We start from the raw sequence: 23896 nt of genomic DNA on the forward strand, positions 1-23896 counted from the left end.
AAAGCCCTAAAGCCTCCGGGCTTGTGGCACTACAAAGAAACGCGGTCCCTTGGGCTCCTGGTTGAGCTGGGAAGGATGGAGGAACCCAAGGACGGTGTGGAGACACAGGAACAAGCGTGGATGTCCCATCTCTGGAAGCGTTCAACGCCAGGTTGGAGCAACCTGGTCTAGGGGAAGGTGGCCCTGCCCATGGCAGGCGCTTGGGACGAGATGACCTCTCAAGTCCTTAAAAGCAGTCTATGGTGCCCAGGCAGCGCTTCATCCACAGGTGGGGCTGGAGCTGCGCTAAGCCGTACGAAGCAGGGAAAGCAAGCAGCAAACCCGCTTCCCTTCCCGCGCCTAAAGACGCTCCCAGCTTTACTCACAGGGGAGGCGTGCCCACAGCCCGGATTCCCGCTCTCGCCATTCCCGTCCCTCGCGCTTTTCCCGCCGCTCCCGGGCCCGGCCCTCCCCGCCCTCACGCCCCGAGGCCCTCAAGGCATCGCGAGACTTGCCGTGCGTCTCGCGCGAAGCGCGCGCGGCGGTCCGCGCCACGTGACGGCCGCGAGGGCGCGCGCGCGCCGGCGGGGCCCGCTCCACCTGTCACGGGCTCCCAGGGGAGGCGGGGGGGGGGGGGCGTGGGCGAAACCATCGGCGGGGGCGGCCCCCGCCCTTCCGTGCGACCGTTGCTCGCCGACCAGGCATCTCCCTCACAGTCCCTTTCAGCCCCATTCCCGCTCCGGGAAACCTTTATTTTCCGCTTGTGCCAAGAACGCCACGCCCGAGGCCGGGCGGAGGGTGCGAACGTGCCTACTGCCCCCCGCCGGTGGGACATGGCACCTTCCTCAGCGGCGTCCACTCCTCCAGCCCGGAGCCCCCGTTACGCAACTCCACCCGTGAGCACAGCCCTCCCTCGTTCCTCCTCCTCTTCCCACCCCAGCGCCCGCCACTCCCGACATCTCCCCCCCCTCCCCCGCCGTTCTCTTTTAAAGGCGCACCCCAACTTGCTGGTGCTCGCTAATCGAAAAGCTCGTCTGACTGACGGCCCGTTTTACCTATCACAAACGGCGACTCTCTGAAACCCCGCCCCCCTTATCACTTACCGACCAATAGCGTGAGACCGGCGGGGGAGGCGGGCGGCGAGGGCCAACCAAACCGGGGCGCAGCAGCGGCGGAGCGCAATGACTGACGTAAGTCAACAAAGGTCACGTGGGGCGCGGCGGCGGCTCCCATTGGCTGCGCGGACGCGGGCGGGCGGGGCCGGACGGGGGGGTCGCGGTGGCGGCGCGCGGGGTCCGCGGTGTGACACAATTACAACAACTTTGGGCAGCGGCTCCGGGGAAGTTTGTACGGGCGGCAAAACACACCCCGAGCCGCGGGGCGGGCGGGGAGGGTCCCCCCGGCTCCCCGACAGCTCGGCTCCCCGCGCCGCCGACGGCGAGCGGCGATGTAAACACCGCTCCGCCGCCATCCGCAGCCGCCGCCTCCTCCTCCTCCCCCGACTCTCCAGCGCTGGGGCTCCCTCCCCCCTCCTTCCTTCCCTCCCTCCTCCTCCTCCTCCGAGCAGCGGGGCTTCCCCCCGCCTCCCTCCCTCCCTCCATCCCTCCCTCCCCCTCCCTGCCGGCTGTTGTTGTTGTAATAAAAGTTGTGGTGTGTGTGTGTGTCGGGCACCCCGCCCCGCCCGGCGCTGGGGGGTGTTGGGGGCGCGCAGGGAGGGGGGGGTGCGATCCGCGAGTTAATTACGCTGCGTTTCCATGAAATCGTGCGGAGTGTCGCTCGCCGCCGCCGCCTCTGCTGCTCCTTTCGGTGATGAGGAAAAGAAAATGGCGGCGGGGAAAGCGAGCGGCCAGAGCGAGGAGGACTTCGCCAGCTTGACAGCCCAGGAGAGAGAAGCCCTATCCGGCCTCGACAGGTACCCGCTCCCCACTGCGCCCCGGCCGCCTCCGTGTCCCGGCTCGGCCCGCGCTCCCTCCGTGTCCCCCCGCTCCCCTGCCCGCGGCTCCCCGTGCGCCGCCGCTCCCGGGCCGCGCTCTGCCCTCGCCCGCCCGCCGCGCTGACTCTCGCTAACGCCGGTGCCTCTCTCTCCCCTCCCTCCCGCCCGCTCCCCTCCTCGCAGCCGGCTCTTCGGATTTCTGAGGCTTCATGAAGATGGCGCCAGAACGAAGGCCTTGCTGTTAAAGGTAAGCGCGAGGGTGGATGTAGAGCGGGGATGGGGGGGAGGGGGGGGGGAAACGGGGGATGGGGAGCGAGGCGGCCCCGCCGCCCCTTCCCTCGGGACCCCCGGGCCCGCACGGTGAGTGTGTGCAGGGGGTGTGCGGGGGGCACCGCCACCTCCGCGGGGTCTCAGTGCGTTGCTGCCGCCTTTGCCCCTTTCCTTTTTTACCCCCCCCTCCCCCCCTCCATTCTCCCCGAGCGGGACGAGGGGAGCGTGGCCATGCGGGTGCCCGTCCAGCCCTGGGACGGGAAAGTGGCGGAACCCGGGGCCGGGAGCGGACGGGCCGGGGGAGGGGGCGCGGGGGCGGAGGGGGGGAGGCGGAGGAGGAGGAGGCGGCAGCGGGGGGAGAGCGAGGGAGGGAGGGCGCGCTCGGCGCTGCTGACGTTGCCGCTCCCCGGACCCTCCCTCGTGATTTTCGCCCCCAGCCGCCAGGAGCGGAGCCGGGGCCGGAGCCCGCAGGGAGCGCGGGGTCCGGGCTGGGGCGGGCGCGGCGCTGAGCGGCTCCCGGAGCCCGTCCGAGTGACTTGTTTACTCTGCGGGCCCCGCTGCCTCCATCCAGCGTGCCCGCTCCTCACCGAGCCCCGCGTCCCGCCCGCCGGCCTGGCTTGACAGGGAGCGGGGCGTCCCGCGGGCTGCTGCCGCCCGGCCCGGTGTCCGGAGAGAGGTGTTTGTCTCTGTGGAAAGTTGTTGGCCCTGTCATTTAGTTAAGTAATGGCTGCTCCTGTCGGCCCAAGATGGCCGGACAGGGAGGAGAAAGAGAAGGGGGGGGAGGTAAACACGAAACAAACACCGGGAGCGAACGTGGGGAGCGTGGAGCCCCCGGTAAGGGCTGAGGGAAACTCTCCTGCGCATCCCAAGTTCTTTCTGGGCGCTTTCCTGCTGCTTTCCAGCGCCGGTGCCCTCCTTATCAACCTGTAGCACGTTCTGCTGCCCATCCGTGAGCTGCTGACAAAGGCTGTGCGGGCCGAGTGTCTGCCAGCTGTGCTTAAAACACCACACGCCAGGGAAACGTTCGGGTTACGGAATAAGTGGAACTGTTTTTGAAATGGCACACGGCTGAAGCAAAGGGGACAGTGCTACTCTGGTTCCTGCTTCCTGCCTTGTTCCTGTCAGTAGTCTGGCGTTTGACACTGCTCATCCCATTGTTGTGCCCGGACTGTATCGTGGAGAATTATTTTTTTGCTGCTGCTGGTTTTGGTTGATCTGGAGATTTGACTCTAAAGCGTGTTGAATTGGATAGCCTAGGCCTGTGCTTGTGTTTGGGTGTTTTATTTCTGGCAGGATTGGAAAAGCTCAATGTCAGGACGTGGGGGGAGGGGGGAGGGATGGAAGGAGAAGCGAGTACACTTTCCTTTCTGCTTATATTTAAAAAGAAAAAAAAATCTCGCGGTTTCCTTTCGATTTTCAGAGTTATTTATAAGAGCACTTCTTCCCATTAATCAAAAAGGTAGGGGAGTGACATGTCAAAGCAGTTAAATAATGTACATTAACTGTTGGTGGACCAGAACTCGTATCTGCTGTGTGAATGCTGCTGGGACTATCGGAAATATTAGACCGAATCCTGTACGGGGTAGAGCTTAAGGATGCCAGACAGAAAATAAAAGCTTCACATCTCATTAGGTCATCTGTCACATAAAATCCCTGGTTTAAGTTTTATTTTGCGTACTGTAAAATTAAGTAGTGCAAGGAACAATTCAGCCTATTTGTTTTGTGCTTTTCTTACGTGTAATGATTTTTTTTAAACCCCAGTCAATCGTAATTTTAATACATAGAATCTGAAGTTGCAGGGCGTTTTGCTGGTTTTGAAATAGGTTTTCAGAAATATCTATGTATGTTCTTTTACTGTATGAAGCTGCGAGTCCATGCAGTGAATACTAAAAAAATCCCCAAGCAAACCAAATATTTTTCTATTTCACCTCAGTTTTCAGATGGTGTTTTGTACGTTTATTGCACAGTAACTCACGAAGCATGTTCTTTGTAAAACTTGTCTCTGAGAAAGGTAGATTATTTAAGGAAGTAGAAGGATTAAAACGTTGCTGTTGAGTGCAGAGATGTTCTAGAGGAATTTCTTGGTTTGAACCAGTTTCGGTTTTGTTTGTGCTCTTTACTTTGAAGGAACGTGCTTATGTTTCTGTTACCGATAAGAAGTTGCTATTTTTAAGGTATTTTCTCCTTCGTTCCTGTTCTGTGTGAAGCTTTATGCAATTTATGCTCTATTGAGGGCTTTAGAACAATTAATCTCGCAGACCACTTTAATTCAGTGTAGCAGTTATTTTTATAGTAGAAACTGTGGCCGAATATATGTGCAGTTAATTAATAGGTTTTACAGCGATAGCAACAAAATGTTTCCTTTTGTGCATGGAGCAACAACAGCTAACAAAGACCCTAGACTACATAATTATGAAATCCTGACTGACTGATTTAAGAATCTACAAGGCAGCACGTTACAGTGTGAGATTTATGTGCAAGTGTAGCAGGTAAGAAAAACCATTGAGTCATGTTTCCAGAGGAATTCTTCACAAAGGCAGGAATTTATCAGTGCTCCCCTCGATGTGAGAGGAGCTCACCTACTATTGAAGCTTTCCCAGAGGCTGCCAGGCTGGAGCAGTGAGTGCTGGCTGTGCTCCCTGGTTACCTGTGGGGTGGCAGGAGCAGGGGACCTGTCTGGGGAGGCTCAGGGAGGTTTTGGGTTGTAACTATTTGGGAAACAGCTCCCTTCCCTGCCTGGCTACTTGTGCAGCAGGAGGAGTCTGTTCTGGGCTTAAATTTGGTGCCTGGGTGCAAGAAGACACTCCTGATTTTTGGTGGGGTTCACTAAGGTGTGCATTGGCTTGGAGGGGATTGCGGGAGGTGTTTGCAGTGGGACCTTTGGTTTAACAAAGCCACACCCTGACAGGATTTAATAATAAGAAAACTGGGATCTCTTTGAGGGATGGAGGGGGCTTCATGTCTAGAGCTTTAATTTAGCTGTGGGTTCTATTTGTGCTGCAGTCCCCCGTTTTTTGGTGGTTTTGCTTTGTAGGATGTATGGGGCTGTAGTATCGTGAACTGAGCCAAGCTGTGCTGCTGGGTGTAGCAAATCAAAAGGGCAGGCAGGACATGAGATCTGCACAATTTTATGAATTATTGAAGGTATGGATTAAGAGTCAGGAATATTGTAATGTTGCCCCATGTATTGGGTGTGTGATAAGCCAAAAGAAACTTTCCTGTAATGGTGTACACGCTGCGAGTGTGTCTGACAAAGGAATGGAATTTTCTGCGTTTATTTTGCAGAAAAAGGAGCTTGAAAATCATAGTTTGCAGTTAGTGTGGTTTTGGGAAAGAGGGGAGGGAAATTAAGAGATCACCTTTCAAACTGGTTGAAATGCTGGAAATCCAACGTAGTCAGTCTTGTGCTGGAGAAAGTGCTCACTGTTATGCTTCCGTAGTTGACAAGAACATTAACGTGAAGGAGGAAAAAAACCCCAAAACAAAAACCCTGCTGGTGTCTTGATGTCTCTTTCTCCCAGGAAGGCGTTCTAGCAGGAGGTGAAGCTTAAAGATTACTTGAGGGGGGAGGGTGAGGATATCCATTGTATTGGAAGTGAATTGCAAAGCATTTCCTTCTTTTTCTTCCTTTTTTATTTTTGTTTTGTTTTTGATGATGTTTCCAGTGTTTAGCCAAAGTTGACTTGATTGCAGTGACAAACCATCGTTTCATAAGCTGTAATTGGCATCTATACAGATGTAGGTTGATGTAGCTGGTCTGATGTATTGGGTATAAGATGCTTGTTAATTCCTATTCATTGAGTTTAATCAGTTTGTCATATCCTGTGGACAAAAACTGAAGCATGTTTCCATTTAAAATATTGATGCTGAAGTCGATTTGGAGAGATGAAGTAGTTCCACACAATATGCCATGTTTTAGTCTGTGTTACCTCTCATGGTTTAGCAGCCCTTTTGTTTTCCAGCTGATTTTAAAAATGGTTTTTCCTTTGTGTGAAGGCCACATGTGTTGACAAAATTAACAGCTTGCTTATCTGTGCTTTTATGAAGCTTACAAAATAAATGCACAGTGAGAATATTCTTTCATTTTTTCTTACAGTTTTAGTGTTGCTTGTTTAAAAATAGTTTCAGAAATTGTGAATTAGTATAGGTTGACTTTATCCTTTCAGTGTTGACATTAATGTTAATTTCCTACTAATCCATAATAAAATATACACAGTTTTATTTATAACAAACTGCTTGAAAAATAATTATGTAAGAAAACATTTTAGCAGGTTAATCTTAGTGTAGTAAAGTGGATTTTTTCTTTTTTCAATAACTGGGAAGATTTTGGCTTGATTTATTTTCATCAAAACAAAGAAATATTGCTTGAAAAAGAATTAAGAATGTTTGTCTTATATAATGGCAGTACTGGGAATTGAGAAACTGGAAATTGGTACCAGGAGACATTGGTAAGGCACTCCAGGAAGTGGGCAGCCTCTCCAATTCCTGTAAATTTGTATCTGAGTTGTTCCTTTATGTTTGGGTTTGTTTTTGTGTTAATATTGTGCATTTCCTATTACTAGTTTATTATCTAGTATATTATCTGTCCTGTGGAGCAAGTTGAAGTTGGATAAAATTTTGTAAATTGTATTATGGGTGGAACTGATTTTCTAGCATTTTTGAGGGAGTCACGTTTTTGAGTCTGTTTATTGGGTAATTTTAACTGAGCCATAGATTTCTTTAAGATCAATATTTATTTTTTTTTCTTTTGTATGCAGTTTGTATTAATAGGGTGCAGCATTCTGGGATCCAGTTAAGGTGCAGTGGGTGACACATTCCATAGTTCCTGGCTGTACCATGTTTGTACTTGGAATTCACAGCCATAGTGTGTGTGTGGTTGTGTATCCTGATACTTGGTTATAGGTTTGCAGTATTTGTGCTTCATCCAGTATTAAAACCATTTTTTTTCTAAATGGACATTACACAGTACTGTAAGTATGGGATACTTAGCATGTGTTGATACTTTCACAACTAGAGTTTGAGACTTTTTTATTAATAGTGGGATTTTATTGCTCTAAACATATATTCCTGAATGTTTTGGCTGTTCCTCAAGTGTAAAGTACAGTGTTGGTACTACTTTCTGAAGGCAAGAAAATTGATGAAGTCAGAAACATTACACTTGTCTTTTTAATGTGTTAATGAAGAGAGAAGGATGGATCTCTGTCCACAAACAAAATGCTTTTGTAGAGGTGTAATTGGAATTGCAGGACTTGGTGTGTTGGCATTTGCATTTCAGCATGTTTTATCTTCACTGTCAGGAGACCATAAATAGGGAATATAATGTAAGATTTTTTTGTTGTTGTTGAATGCTTGTTACACATTGTAGCTTTTAAGTCCTGGTCTACTAAGCTGAAGTGGTCCATTCTTCTAAGTGGTACATGTACATCATGTTATAAGGTAATTTGTGTCCTACTGACTTTAGTAATCAAATAGCCAAAGTGGGCAGTGGTTGAGGGTGTGGAGAGAGGGAGACACTGCTGTGTTTTAGCAGCTGAAGAATAGAGGTTCTGATAAATTATTTAACTTCAGAAAGTGTGAGGAAAAACAGTGGCTAGGGTGGGACACAGCTGTTTTCATCCCATCCCAGAAATGGAACCATTGCTCCTTTGGTGCATCATGCTTCCCTGGCCTCTAGCTTTCACATTTTCTCTAGGTGAATCCAGGTACAGTATGTGAAGAAGGAGCAGACAATCCAAAGCTTTGTGTGTGCCTGGTATCTATCACTCAGGTGTGCTTCCAGCGTGGCTCTGTGCCTCTTGCCAGCCTGCAGGGCTGTTTGTTCACTGGAGTGGGTTGAGTGGACTTGGTAATTATAGAGGTAAAACTATCTGCAAATGTTGATACCATCTGAAGTAAGTGTTGAAAGCATCTTCTAAAAGCTATGCCATATGTTTGTTATACCATTTTAGAAAAGAGTAGATGTTTCATGCTTGGATAGCTTGGTGCACGTAGAAACATTTGTTTTCATTTCATTAGTGAGATGATGCAAAATTAAAGAGAGTAATGGAAAATGTTTATGGCTATAAAGTGACTTTTTCCTGATTAACACTTGTCACAAGACTTCCCAGTGCCAGAATTATATTCCATGGCCCACTGTTGTTCTTTAGCCCTCTGACAATTAAGCAAACTTATGTTCTGTGGAGAAATTAAGTTCTGGTTTCCAGCCTTACAGGTTCTTCAGTTAAACTAAGGTTATTCTCAGATTACTGAACAAAAATAGGTGTTCTTGGTCCTCACCTGGTAGAATTTTTGTATAATGGGAGGGATTTTGCTGTATTTTCAGCAGTCTGAAAGGGAAGGAAATGTGTGTATTTGTAGTTGGAGAATGCTTGCATAGTTTTGTAAAAATCAGTTAACTGCTTAGAGGGCTTGGATGAGCTTCTGCAGAAATGACTTAAGGAGAGGGGCTGTGAGTGTGAGGTGAGTGCAGAACTGAGCTGGGTGCAGGTTTAGGGTTGGATCAGGTAATTCCAGGAGCTGAAGCACTGTCCTATTCTGAGTGCAGATAGGTACATGGATACAAATTCAGTCCTTCAGAGCCATACCTACCTTGTATTTTACATTAAAAACTCATGTAAGTGACTTAGTTTTAACCCCTTTTCTTGGTGGAGTCCTGCAGCTGTGTTGTTTGAAGCATGATGTTTGAATAATGTGTTTTCACAATTAAACATTGAAGTGATGCTTATTAAACTTGATGTGTCATTATAGAGAGCAGTTGACTCTTTGTAGGAAATGTTAGCAGTGTTAATCTTGCAGAATGCTTATTTGTAGTTAAAACCAGACAAAATTGAAATCAGTGGGTCTTGTATGGAGCCCTGCAAAGGCTGCCAGGATTTGTATAGCTGCACCTGAGAGGATGAGCTCAGTACCTTACAGAACATTTTTGGTATGAAGAAAGAAAGGGATTGTGTTTGATATAGTTCAGTCTGAGCTTGTTGGATGAGGGAAGTTCAGTAAAGCAAGAAAAAACACTTAAATATTTATTACAGGTTTCTGCTTTATGGATAGGCAGACTAAAGGAATAACTATAGTAATTCCTCTGTGGAAAAGCTCTTTCCAAGAGTGGCCTGTTTAAATAAGGGTCTGCTCAAAGCTTGTTTTCAAGATGAGTTTTACTGGTACTGTCACAAGTAGGTTGGGCCATTTAATATTTTGCTTATGGCCATTATAAAGTTTTTTGAATGGTGCATGTCTAAAATGAGCCTCTGTCTAAGTTTGGCAGGGGTTCAGGGATTACTCTTGATACTGAATATTATTATTTGTATTTAAAGAGTCACAGGAAGGTATTACTTACATACCTAAAATACCATGTTAATGAACTAAACCCCATTAAGCATATTTGGGAGTTGAATATTGTTTATCAGGCACTTTCAGTGCAGAGTGTGAGAGGATGCAGGGATCACCATCAGAGCTGTATTGACAAATTACCTTCCTTTATGGTTCTTGGATTTGCTGTGTAGCATTCATGGCAGGAGCTTATTTAATTAAGATGTAGAATTAAGATCTCATTTACAGTTTTGTAAAGGAGTAACTAAAATTGTGTGATGAATTACAAACAGCACTGTATGTCTGCATATGAATTTCTTTTGTGGTAAGTTGGTAAATTAATTGTTGTTTGTTAAAATGGCTTTAAGTCATTTCCTTTTTTCACAGTGGCATTTGAGAATTATGATTCACTTCTTACTATTGATTGGTTATTAAAGCAGACTGGATTATGAGACTGAATATGCTTTTCCTTAAATTTCTGCTTCCATTTTGAGAATTTGAAATTCTGAGCAATTTCAGAGTATCATTTGCAGCATTAGACAGAAGGTCCAGTGCAACAGCTTTTCAAACAGAGCCAAGAAATGTATTTTTTTTGGTCATTATTCTGCTACTTCCACTCTAGTTGCCATTTTAACTTTTTATTTAAGCAGTGTGTTCATTATCTTCTGTTTTGAAAACCTGCACAGGAAAAAAGAGTGGAATAATGAATTGAAGTCAAGGTTTTATTTTAGGTATTTTTCTTCTACCTAACAGAATTTTAAGTTTCAGTGAAACATCTTTGGGCCTGTGTGATGAACCAGGCTGGAGAACTGCTTCAGCTGAAAAATAACCTAGTAAGAATAGAAAACTCACTAGTTTTAAATAACCACAAATAAATAACCAATATTTAAATAAATATTGAAGATTAGTACTAGGGTTTTAGAAATTCAAATAGCCAGCTTCTGGATGCTCAGAACTGAGTTGGGAGGGATTCCAAGGGAAGAGTCCCTGTTGGATAAAGGAGCTGGTGAGTGCTGGGAGTTCTTGCAGGAGGCTCTTCTGGAAGCATGACACCAGTTCATCACCTTTAAAAGGAAGGGAAGTAGGTGGGTAAGAGATGCCCTTGTCTTGGCTGCCAGCTCCTGAGTCTGCTCAGAACCAAGAGAGGAGGGATAGAAAAATGAACAAATGCCCCCTGAGAGCCACAGGGGCATTGCCAGGGCGTGCAGAGGTGCACTTAGAAAAGGAAAAGCTCAGCTGGACTTGAGATTGGCTGGAGATGTGAAAAACTACAGGAAAGGATCATAAACAACAAGCACAAACAGAGGCATGCTGGGCCACTATTAAATAGGAGAGGTGAATTAGCTGCCAACCACTGCTAAAAACCAGAAATTCTCTGCACTTCTTTCACCTCTGTCTTTACCAGCACTCTTGGGCCCCAGGCCTTGGGAACAACAATCCAGTCCCATGCACAGACCTACTGTCTTTGAAGGAATTATTGGGAGGTAAACTATTACAGGAGCTTGACCCCTACAAATTACCCATCTGAAGGTGTTAAGAGAGCTGGCTGGATCCTGCTGGGAGGCTGCTCTCTGTAATCTTTGAGAAGTCATGGAGATTGGGGAATGTTCCAGAAGACTGGGAGAAGGCTCATGTTGTCCCTTCGAGAAAGGTTTAAACAAGAAGGCAGGAAATTATCAGCCCATCAATACCTCAGTCCCAGGGAAAGTCGTGGTGTGAATCCTGATGAAGCACAGGGTTGGGAAAAGCTGGCATGGATTCAGCAAGGGCAAATCATTGTTGGCAAACCTGATTTCCTCCTAGCACAGAGAACCTGCTTGGTGTACATGGAACTAGTGGTGGACATTGTCTTGCTGCATTTCAAGTCTTCCCATGCTGTTTCCACAGCCTCTTCCTAGAGAAACCAATGTGTTATTATCCAGACAAGGGATGTGGGAGCTTGGCTGATGGCAGCACCCAGAGCAGGGTGGGAAATGCTCCTTCTCAAACTTTCTACAAGTGGAATCCCCAGGATTGATAATGGGTCACTGTTTAACACCATCACAAGTGATCTGGATGGTGGGATCAAGTGTTCCCTCATGAATTTTGCTGATGATACCAAACTGAGTGAGGAGGTGAACCTGCAGAAAGGAGAGCTGTCCTGGATGGGCTGATGAGAACCTTGTCAAGTTCAAGGACAAATGCACCTGGGAGAACATGATCCAGGAGTGCAGTACAGTCTGAAGCAACTCTGTGGGAATGGACCTGGGAGTCCTGGTGGATTTAGCTCAGTAAAAATGAGCTGTGTGCTGCTGTGGCAAAGGGAGACTGAGGTGCTGGATTGCACCACAAGGACATCACAACAAGGACAAAGGAGTTACCATTGCACTCTGCTCAGAGCTGGTCAAGCCACACCTGGAATATTTGTGTGCAGTTTTGGTGCCCACTAAACAAACCAGATGTGGCCAGGCTGGAGAAGGTCCAGGGAATGGCTGCAAAAATGATCAAAGGACTGAGAAGCTGTATGAGAGATCCTGGTTTGTTCAGCCTTGAGAAAAGAAGGCTTTGGGGCAGATGTTACCAGCATGTTCCAGTACTTAAAGGGTGCCTACAGAGAAGATGGAGACTCCATTTTTACAAGGAGTTACATTGATAAGACAAGATTTAATGGGTACAAGTTACTCCTGGGGACTAACTTCCTATTGAACACAAGAAAAACTCACAGAGAGAACAGTCAGCCATTGGAACAATCTCTTCAGGGCAATGGTGGGTTCTCCAGTGTTGGACACTTTCATAATGCAGCTGGACACTGTGCTGGGCCATCTTGTCCAGCCTGTGCTTTTGCCAGGAAATGTTGGCTCAGATGTTTTTTGTGTTAATTTGGTGCTGCTGTTTGAGAATGGTGAGAACACACACACCCCACCCAAGGCTTTGCAGCAGGAGTGGGCAGAGATCTGGTGGATGGGTGCCCTTTCCAGCTCTTTGCTCCTGCAGACTCTTGAACACACTTCCTCCTTTGAGTTTGACCTTTAGTTCCCTGCAGCAAAAACTCAGGCATTGGATTTGTAAAATTAAATCATTTAATAGAGTGGGGCAGCAGGTTTTGAGCCTGCAGAGGGGGACCCAGAACAAATAAATTCTTGGGCTTCTATACCATTTTTGTACCCTTACATTGAGGTATTCTCTGATTCTGTGAATGCAGTTCATTTTTCAGGCATAAAAAGCTGTGGAGGTACTTTGAGAGATTTGGGAGGCTAGGGTGGGTCCTGGTTAGTGTGACACTGTTTCTGTAAGAAATATTTATAGAACTATTGCTCCTTATTTTCTTCTGGAGAATGGAATTGGCTGCATTTGGAAGCACAGGTTGCCAGGACTAGATTATACAGAACCATAGAATCCCAGAATGGTTTAGGTTGGAAAGAATCTTTAATACTGGGCAGTTACTCCTGCTGTGGGCAGGGACATCTGCCACTAGAGCAGATTGCTTAAAGTCCATCCACGCTGTCCTTGGACACTCCCAGGGATGGGACATCCACATCTTCTCTTTCTTCATGCAGAGGAGGGATGGAATGAGTGCACTTGGCTTCCTCACTCTGAAGGAATACCAGGTATTTAGTGAAGTTACCCTGCCACAAACAGATGTGGGAGAGATTCAGATCTGAGCATGTGTGCCCAAGAACACCAAAATGTGTTAGAAGGACTGTGTGAGAGAACTCTGAATGAAGGAAAGATCCTCAGATATCTAGGTTGAGTACTAATGAATATGTTTGAACCTATGACTACTGAAAATCAGGCCACCATTTGATTTTAGGGGAGTGGAGAAATGAAACAGTCTTTTAGGAAGGTTTTTTCAGAATATAGTGTTATAACAAAAGGGAGAAATTTTCAGTTAAAGGCAGTAGAAGAAAGGTTGAAGAAGAATATTTTGATGAGATGTGAGGAAGGGTAGGAAACCAAGGAATTAAATGGTTGACTCTGATGCAGACCATTTTGGGGGTGAGGGGAATGGCAGTGTGATTCAGTGTTTTTATTCTTTCCAGCAGCTACTGGAGTCTTATGCTTGGTTACCATCTAAACATCACTGGTAACTTAAGTAGCATTTAAATGTTTGAAGGTGCTGGGGCCTGCTTCAGAAGATTTTAAAAACAGGGTAAAAATGGGAACAAAGCAGGTAACAAAATTGCAGAGAGTTTGTGTAGGATGTGAAAAAGCTTAGTAAGAGTTATATTCTCTGAGTATAACAGAACTCTCTCCCATTTTTGAAATAAAAGGAAGATGTTGGCTGTGTTTTCTGTCTTTATCTTAGAGTGCTGCTTCCCTTTTTTCCTCCTTATCCCTCAAGGAAGGGAAGAGTAAAGAAGCTTCTTCTTTCCTCAAGGTGAAAATGAAGCCAAGAGCTCTCATGTGTCTGTTCTCAAGTCATGTTTTGTTGCCTTTAGATTTGAAGGATAAAGAAAGCTGAGCAAGTGTGGAAGGTACAGATAGATGTGTTGAAAGGGCAAGAAATAGTTTAAAGTGTGGAACTGAAAGCCTGTGTAAGGGAGAATGATGCTGATTTAGAGAATTTAACAGAAGAAAGTGTAAAAAGAGTGTAAGATAAAGTGGAAGGATAAGAAAAATGGAGAACATCCATTGTGTAACATCATAAAGCATGTCATAGGCAACCTCTGGCAGGAGAGAAAAAGTGCAGTGATGTTGGGAAGAATAAAGAGCTGCAAAAATTATGTACATTGGTTGGTAAACTTTAATGGAGCTTCTGGGCATGTTACAAATATAGTAACTAAGGGTAGATTTTACACACCATGGTTCTCAAAGCTTTATTTGTTCTTAGTCTCTGGTGTGGTGCATAGAAATGTTGTTTTCCAACTATTTTTAATCTCTCCTGCCTTTTAATGGTTGGAAGGGCAGAGCCTTTGCATTTGTGATTTTGTTAATACTTAAACACTGTAAGTTTTCGAGAGTGGAAGACTGCAAAATTCTGAAGTCTCTCAAAATTCTGAATTCTATCAGATTTCAAGTGTTACCTGTTAAAATTATCAACAAATTAGATTTATGGGTCTTTTTTACTTCTTAAAAAAGTTTATTCCTTGCTTTTAAGCAGAAATGAATTTTCGTTTGTTCCTTCTTTAAATCAAAGGGTGAGAACAGTTTTTATACTTTCTGAAAAATAAATGATAGTAGGAAACTCTTCAGCTACTTTTGAATAAGAACAGTACATACTTCTTGCTTAAGAAGAAAATATTTTAAAAGAGTATTGTATATGAAGACAAAACTGGAAGCATCAGGCAGTAGAACAGAGTTGTGTGTCTGAGCCAGCCTCTTCTGGTGCCTTTGTGAAATCCCTCAGATAGACTTAGAATCGTGAATATCCTGAGTTGGAGGTGACTCACAGGGATCATCAAAATCCAGCTCCTGGCCCCACACAGAAAAGCACAAAAATCCCAGTGCCTGAGCACAGATCAACATACTATCTTTAATATAAGACTACATGGAATTTAACTAACAACTTATGTTTGTGTACTTGAGGGCTTTCTTAACTTTAGTTACTGTGAAGAAAATGTATAGTTGTAATGGCTTTAATGCCTCTTCTGGCTCTATATGGGGAGGATTTGGAGGTGTTAATGCTTATAGCAGAGTTAATTTTTGTTGCCTAAGTAAGTTGGGATCCCAGAAACATCAGAGTCCTTGTTAACTAATGAGCAGAATTAGTTCTCATTTTCTACCTTTAAAGGTCTCTGTTAACTTACAAGTTCATGTATCAAAACTTTATTACCTCTGACAGTTGTCTGTCATTAGTTATATACTGTCCATCTTGGCTGAATTTATGGGATTTTTTCCTCTCTATAGTCTCAGTACAAGTAATATTTACAGGTTTATTTGCTATAAATAATTTGAAAAAAATATTGATGGTTGAGTGGAAGCTCAGAAAGGAGACACTTGCTGTGTTAAAAAAGGAGAGCATGGCAGAAGCTGTGTTGTAGCACAGAAATACACTGGAGGCAGATGTGTTTGGGACAGGTGAAAGAATTGTGGAAGATTGTGTCAGGGTTCCTTAGGTAACTGTGGATGCTGGGGATATGATCATTGCATAAAATTGCAATTCCTGATTTTGGAGATTGCCTTCAGTGAATCAGTGAGTGTAGATTCCCCAAACTGTGTGAGGAAAAAACGTGGAATTAGAATGTTGCAGTCTGTTTATTCCCTGCCAGTGAAAATGTTGTCATCTTAAATTGTATTTTTCTTTATGAGTTGATTTTCTTTCATGGTGGTGGCTTGTTTTTTGCTTTTGAATGATAGAATGTTTTCCTGTAGTGCCAGTTGCAAACTTGCAGCTTGCTCGCATTGTGGCCAAAAATCTGAGAACAATGAGAGCTCCATTATGTGCAGTGAGAAAGGAACGATTGTACTACTTGCTTTTAATTGCTAATTAAGCCAAGTCCTCGGTAGTTTGGAAGAATGGAATAGTTTATCCTTCCACTTTAGACCACTATTTGCTGCTTGGTTGAGGAGAATGATGGTAGGGGTGATTTTTATGGTGATTTCTGGATGAAAGTGAAAATAGGCATTTTCATAAGAGCAGTCATTTTTCACAAGGTGCTCTGTGGATTCAGGGGATGTGTGGAACTGAGGAGCAGCTCTGGACTTGAGTGCTGCTGGAGAAGGCCAGGCCATGTCACCTGCCCCATCCTCAGCACTCTGCTCTGCTTCAGTTTCTGTATCCAGTTCAAAGGTAATTTCAGTTTTTCCAGACAAGCAGCAGGGGTATTCTAGAAAAAGCTTGTTCATATTTTGAGATTATTTTAATTTGTTCTTGATTATTATTTTATTTTTTTAAGATCAGAGAATGAAGCTACCCTAGTAGAGTGCAGCACTGATTTCAGTGCAGTAGAACTCACTGACTTTAAAGATTCTTCAGCACAGCTAGGTAGGAATTTTTGACTCCAGGAAGTTCTGCTTCCAGAGGGATTGGTAAGCAGATATGCAGATTCACCAACTGAATCAGGAAAACAAGTTTCAACTACAGGTCATTTCACAACTTTTTCCTCAGGGCTTTCTCACTTCCACAGCCAGAACTCAAAAATGGAACAAGCTGATTTAGAGCAATTCATTAATGAGTTGCTTAAGGTCTGTCAGGCTTCAGACAGCTGGAAAAGAGAAGGAACACATTCCTGCTCCAGTGGTTTCATTTTCATGATTTTTCTGCAGTATTTGAGAACCTTTCCAGATTCCTTTCATGTCATGGCTGAAATGAACTCATTCTCATAAGGACATTTTACCTGTTTCACTTGGTGCCTTGTTTGTCAGTGATTTCTTTTTCTAAACAGCAACAAAGAATTGCCATGGAGTAGTACTTATGGGTTTAAGAATGAGTGTCAAATTTGGAGAATGTGCTGGAGCTGGTTTTTGTGAGCAGCAGTGGTGTCTGCAGCTGGGGACTTCACATGCTGTTTCCCACTGCTTGTGGGAAATGAGTTTTGTGGGTGAAAACTGCAGTGTGAGAGGCATGACCATGTTATTTAGGTGGCAGGTAGAAGAACATTATTAAACATCAGATGATGCAACATTTATGTAACTTGATAGTGCTTGTTGAATTGGTAATCATTTGTGTGGAAGAAATTCATATTTTTCTTAGAAATTAACAGAGGTGCTGAATGGGTAGGGGAAGGTACCGTGATACTGCCTCTCCTTCCACAGTCAGATAAGAGACTCAGATTAATTTAATTGATACTTCTGGATAGCAGAGTTGCTCATGTCTAACTTTTGGTTCTTAGTGTAAAGCTGAGTTCTGTTACTCCTTGAAATGCACATTTGAAGTGAAATGTTGCATTTTCTTCCTACATAGGAATCAGAACTTTGGCATTTGATTATCCCTTTGGTTGGACCTCTTGCTTTGCAAGAACTTAACAGGAAGATTCCCTCCGTTTTGGGGAAGGAGGACCTCTTGGGAGGCACAGTTGCACTTGGGGATTCAGCTGGAATAAAGGGCAGAGTTTCCATTGCCAGGTGGCATTTACTGTGGAAGAGTGCCCATGGGGTTGCACCTACATATCTGTATGAAGCTGTAAATTTCTCTAAGTTGTCTTGTCTTTCACAAAATCTCCATTGCTTGTGTAGTGTTGCCCTCCTAACCTCTCCAGTAAGTTAAAATATTTATTTTTTGTGTGTCACCCCATTGTGTTATCATTGCCCCCTGCATTTTTAGATCTGGCTGTCTTAAATTTTTCAAGCCTCTGACCTGCTGTCACATAAGTGTCATGATGTGTGATGTCAGTCATAAGTTTGCACATAGTAGTCTGAAGAGATGTAGGTGAGAGGGAGACACTCAATTATTTAAAAAAAAAATAGTTTCAAACTGTTTATTTTCAGCATTACTAAGTTTTCCACCTTTCCCCAGGTCTACTACTATGCTTTCCTATTCATGTATGAATAAATATGCAAAATTAACCCAATTAATTGTAATAGCACATCTTAATATATACATATCTTAAAATGCTCCTCAACAGCTTTCTCTTGGTGCTGTCATACAAGTATTTAGTGTTTTATTTCAGTGCACGTAGCCTGTGGAGTACTGTGGAGAAATCCCTTTCATTTAGTGTCATCTACCTTTAGGCAGGCAGACTGCAAAACCTGGTGTTCTGTGTGAGCTCTTGGGGGTCCTTGTTGTCAGTGGAGGAAATGTTGGGACCTTCCCACTCTACAGCTCCCTGAGTAAAGGTTGTAGCCAGGTGGGGTCGGTCTCTTCTCCCAGGGAACCAGGATTGGTCTTTCTCAACTTTGTTTAAAGTTTTCTCTTGTGCCACATCGTTAAGTGAGGAAGTTATTTTATGCTTATCTTCTCACATGTTTGACTTCTATAACCAGTGGAAGGAGGATCTCCCAAGATTTTGGGAAGCAGCTCATATTTGTGACACGAATCTTCCAATTAATTGTTCAGTCTAAATACAGGACTGTAAAATATGAAAGCTTTCCTTCTGTCAGGCTGTATAGGAGGTGAAGGAAGGATCAGAGAACAGAGAATGCAATGCTAAACTTGAGTTAAGAAGCCATCCCTGAGGGGATCCCACCCTGTAATTTTTTTTTTTCTTTTTTGTTTTGAGGCTGCTCTAAATTTGCAAACCTCCTGTCTGTGATGTTTGCCTCACCTGGAGATCTGTAGGTCAGATACAAACTGACCTATTTGTTGCATCTGGCACATGAGGTCATGGAGTAGGTGCCTGCTGATGGTTGGAAATGAGTCCTGGAAGTGAAGGAGGTGCGAGCTGGGCCTTTTGAGGGACTTCTGAATATAACCCATAAATCCCTTTAGTAGAATTTTCAGGAGAATGAAGGAATATTTGAGAATTGCACAGTATCATTTACCTAGAGGTGGCTTAGCCACAGGTAGTCCCCCTGGAATGCAACTACTGAGATTGCTTTAGTAAAATAAAGAATATTTCTTTTGTGCTTCCTCTTCCCTGAATACTCACTTGTAACAGCACAGAATTTTGGACCTTCCAGACAGGTCTAGCAAGACTTCTGAGCCAGTGAATGAAGTTGTGTCCATGGGTGTAGATTTAACTCTGACTTCCATGAGTGATCCTTCTTTTCCAGGTCTGTGGTGTGCTTGTGCCCTTTGCCCCTGTCTGCACCTGAAGCAGAGTTGCCCATGTCACAGCTCCTAGGCTGTTTTCTTGGCAGACTCAGCTCTGCTTTTTCCCAAACTTGTTTTGCCCCATATGCAATGATCTACCTACCCATGCCAATTTTGAGATCTGCTGTCTGGTGCAGCTGCTGATGGTTGTGTTGGCTTCAGTGTCCCTGAGCCCTCTTCCTGCCTGTGGAAGGCAGTGCTAAATAAATCACAGTGCATTTCTTATGGCACAGAAATATTTTCTCATTTCATCATTAGCAGTCAGGCTCACAGCATTCCTCAAGGGAAAAGCAGAATATAACAGTTGATATTTTTTTTGCTTAATACCTTGACTGTGCAGTACAGCTGCCACTGATGCAGCTGGAATACCAAAAGCTTCTTTCCAGTGGCCCATGTCACATCTTTGTGGGCAGAACTCTATATTTCCTGTTTTCAGGACATTATTTAGTTGCTCTGAGCCTTCTGGGAGGCTTCACACAAGATTCTGCTTGCTAACAAACTGTGTGTTAAATTTTATTGACCAAGGTCTTTTCACTTTGTATTTTTGTACTTAGCCTGTCACGCTGAAAACCTGTTTCACCAACTTAGAGCTACAGTTTCTATTTAAAAGGTGTATTTTTTACAGATAAACTGTACAAAAATAGTGGTAGTGATATCACTATCAATAGCTTTCACTGTGATCACTGGAGACAGTGGTGGCTTCTGATAGTGAAAGCAAGTAGGAGCATTAGGACATCAGCACTGAAAACAGCACTTGGCTCGTTTTAAAACACCACACCATATCTAGACTTGGGTTGATGAAAATGGCTAATAAATCAGCTATTTAATTTTTGAGTCCTGTACAAAAATGACAGCAGAATCCAGCTATAATGCTGCATTTTGCTGGATCTGCTAATGCTTTTGTCACTTGCTTTTGATCTTGCTGATAATATTTCTGTTTTTGAGAGAAAAATTGGCATTTCTTTGCTTTTGAGAATTAAGATAATTTTGAAATAATAGGTGGCAACAGCTATATGTGCTTTGGAAAAAGGAGCAAGTCTGAGTCTGAAGCCTACCAAGCAGATAAATGATGCAGCAGAAAGTGAATCATGTGTGTCTGCTCATCTGAAAGTGGGTGGGGAGAGCATCTCTGTAAAAAAAAAAAAAGTGTTCCATTACTTGGAACACACATAAGACAACATGGGACTGTAGCTTAGTGTTGCAGATCTTTTAAAAATGTGTGAGCAGGATGATTGCTGAGGGCTTGGCTTTCTTGTAGCATGTTGGTGTTATCTCTGCAGCTCAGAGAGCTCATGCTTGGGTGCTGTGCTGCAGCAGGCATCCAGAGATGTTCAAGAAGTGATATCCAGTCTTGTTTCTGTGGGGGGGAGGGTGGTGTTTGTTTGTTTTATTGTTTGTTACCTCTTCATTTGTTAACAAAGTTATGAATAACCATTTATTAATTTTCTTCAAAACAATTTTCATTTTCTACGTGATGTTTTGAAAGCATGTCACAGGACATGTAATGCTGCTGAGTTTTGGTGAATATTCTTTCACTCTTTCATTCTTCTTCCCTGGAGAGTTGTTAAGCTAAAACTGTTCTTGAAATTTTGTAGAATATTTTTTCACAAGAGGGTTTTGAAAAGCAATAGTCTTGGTATAAAAGAAAGCTGGTTTGTATGAGCACGGAAAGGTTTGGTTGTTTAAGCGATACTGATACACCCAGTGTCAGTACTTGTCCTTTGGTCATGCTGAAATTAAAGACAAAATATTTTCTGAAAGACCATAAGAAGTGGGTTTGGTTCTTAAAAAATTAAAGATATTTGCTAAAGAATTATGTTCCTTCATTAATTAATATTTAAAATTGAGTTTCTCTAGAGAGACTCCAAGTGCTGATCCTCTCAAGTATTTATGTTGGTGAAGCTGGGCAGATAGCAGATCCTGTCTGTGGGTTTTGGTTCTGTGGTTATTCTCTCCAGTTATGATGTGTGTGCCTCCTGTCTGGACACTAATGATGTGGTAGTTCAAAATATTAAGGAGCTAATTTTACCTAAAGTTTCTCAAATACTCTTACTCAGAAGTGCCTCAAGGGCATAAGCTCTTTGCTTAACAATTCAGCTCTTTATGGTCAGTATTGGTGTTGGTCTGTTCTCACTTGAATGGAAATTGTTTCAAAACTTGTGCAGACTCTTTGAGAGGGAACACAAAAGAATTCATAGGTTTAGGTGAGAGTTTCTAGTTGTTTTTCAAGCCTGTCCCTTCACATTGCATGTGGCTGTGTCACAGATACGCAGGTATATGGAATAACATTATATTTATGAAAATTGCTGTCTTATATGTGATATCAAAGAGTATTTAAAATAATCCTTTGCTTCTACTGTTTACATTTAAATACTGTTCAAAAGCCTAATTTTCTGATTCTTGAAATACTTGTTAAATCTTCATTCTAAAATGATATGTTTGTTTGGCATTATTGTTAGACTGAAATAGTTTTTCTCTTTCCCTGGTGGTTGTGCTGTTGGTATTTGTAGAAAAGTCATAGTAGCTTTTGATTTCCTAAGGTAAATAATTTGAGATGTTTAGACTTACTTTTATAAGAGAGACTCTATCCTCTTACCCCTACAGTTCTCTTCCAAATTTATTTCATTTCTACTGAATGTGGGGAAATTGTATAGAATCTGCTGAGATGGTATTACCATCTCTGCTTTTAAAACAGATTTTTCTCTGTCTCTTCTACTGCAAGAGCCTGGGAGTGTGAACTGAACCTGTCAGGAGGCAGATTCAGAGCAAGATGGTTCCCTGCAGTTGGTCTGTGGAACTGCTGGCTGGCCAGGATTGTTAGTGTGGGATGAGTGGACGTGGTTTTAGAAGGTGTTAGGGAAAATTAATGGAAGGAAAATCCATCAGGTGCATTTCCCATCTGTGCCCAGGAATTTTCTGAACTTAAATAGAATTTTTCTGGAAAAATACAAAGGGAAAAAAAAATACCACTGTATGCTAACCTCTTTCTTTTGTTGCTTTTTCAGCAATGTGAGTTCATGTAAAAGCTTTGCTAATCTTTTATTATTGTTGTTTTAGTCCATGTCCTGCTCAAGTAAGTACAAAGACAAGTTGCTGCACAGGTCTGACTATTGGTCTGACTTATTGTCATCTTATTTTAACTTTGCTGAAAGTCTATCATCTGTTGAGCTCCAGAATCCTTTATGCTTTTTTAATCTGCCTTCTGCTGGCAGCATATCCTCATCTTGGTTTGTTGACTTATAATCCAGTAATTAATGTACATAATTTTTTTTTCCAGTACTTTTAGTAAGCCTGTCCCAGAGCTGAGTCCCTTACGTGGCTGCAGAATATTTTACTGCTACGTGTCTCCTGACTGCCTTCCAAACCCATTGATGGGTGTGGTTTGGATTTGCAGTGTCCTTACCTCATTTACAGTTGATAAACCTAAAATAAGACTGTAAATTCAGTCCAAAGGCCAAGATCTTATCATGGCAAATTATGGAGGTAATTATATGATGATAGGGTACCACCAATAAATGTAGTTAATATTACAGCAGTTCTTCTTTTATGTTGAATTTTGTGCTGCTTAGAGACCATAAAATACGTGTGAAAATGGATTTTAGGTAGAGGTTGGCCTGACTCACAAGAAGAAGGAAAGCACATTGAACTGTGGAATGTGAAACAAGTACAGGAGACTGACCCAGAGACTCAGATCTCGTGCCACTGCTGCACAGGAAGAATAAATTTTGGCAAATTTCTTTGCTCCTGCTTGCACATTGTGCAGTTATGGCAGAAAGGAGGATTAAGTTGAGGTTGTGCTCCTTTGTGTCTGTGAGGGGCTGGCATGGCATGAGCAGCCACCTCCCCACACCTGGGAACGTGTGGAAATAAAATCAGCATGAGCCTCAAACTTTGTTTTGATGTTCCACAAAGGCTTGCAGTTTTTCAAGTTATCTCACAGCAAAAGAAGTTTGGAGTATATTTTCAGCATACTGGAGTTTATGGGGTGCTTTCTGTGCACTGGACAGGAACTCACAGGCCTTGCCAGTCAGGAGTTGTTCCTGTGGGCCACATTCACCTCAGGTGATGCCAGTTCTCCATCTGTGGCCTAAAGACAACATCAATATTCTCTTCCACATGTGCAAGTGTTATTTATGTTTCCAAGCTTAAGCATAAAGGTTACCACCTCCTGTTGCTTTCACAGGACAGGCCACAGGTGGTCCAGAATGATGAGGTTTGCTTTTTTTGGATGTAAGAAAATCTGTTACTGCAGAAAGCAATGAAAAAAGAGCCTTTTGTACTACAGTTGACACTTTAAAATAAAGGGCTTAAAAAGACTGACATTTGGGACTGACTTGCCTGCTACCCTTCTCCTTTTATGATTATTTGAAAATGTCTTTTAATTTCAATTTGCTACATTTTCAACTGTTCTTAAACTTTCTCACCTTTGTATTTTTTCATCCTCCCCAGATATTCCCTGCAGAGGGATAATGACTTGTTCTCTTGGTGACTGGCATGACTGAAGTGATTATTAGGTGGGAATTTTTTGTGTTGGGTGGGTGATGATGGGAGGCTGTTGTGCAGCCTGCTGGAGAAGGGATGAAATGGTAGCAGTGGAGAAGGTGCTGTCCTTCAGGGCTTGAGTCAGTTGTGATCTGCTTTCCTTCTCTGGCATTCCCCAGAGACAAAAATTTCATCTCTTACTTGGTGTTCCCTCCCACTCCTTTATTTTGTCTGAGCTTTTATTGCCCACTCCTCTGGTTGTGCCCAGCATACTCTTTAGAACTTCATTTAGTGTCAGTATTTGACTGTATTTAACA

General features: G+C 43.7%; 1 protein-coding gene across 6 annotated transcripts in view; it reads left to right on the forward strand.

The window, feature by feature from the left end:
• Positions 1 to 1604: 1604 nt before the first annotated feature.
• The window catches only part of KDM6A (lysine demethylase 6A), a 153230-nt gene continuing 130938 nt past the window's right edge, over positions 1605 to 23896 (forward strand). For 2 of the 6 annotated variants that reach the window (XM_058043116.1, XM_058043114.1), the window contains exons 1-2: positions 1608 to 1891; positions 2096 to 2159. In XM_058043116.1, the coding sequence (XP_057899099.1) occupies positions 1734 to 1891; positions 2096 to 2159 (222 nt within the window). In that variant the 5' untranslated portion in view covers positions 1608 to 1733. Of the gene's footprint in view, positions 1892 to 2095; positions 2160 to 23896 lie in introns of all 6 variants that reach the window. The other 4 variants (XM_058043110.1, XM_058043121.1, XM_058043111.1 and 1 more) reach the window with 4 other exon arrangements.

Source organism: Melospiza georgiana, chromosome 2, assembly GCF_028018845.1.
Source record: "Melospiza georgiana isolate bMelGeo1 chromosome 2, bMelGeo1.pri, whole genome shotgun sequence".
NCBI classification, from domain to species: Eukaryota; Metazoa; Chordata; class Aves; order Passeriformes; family Passerellidae; genus Melospiza; species Melospiza georgiana.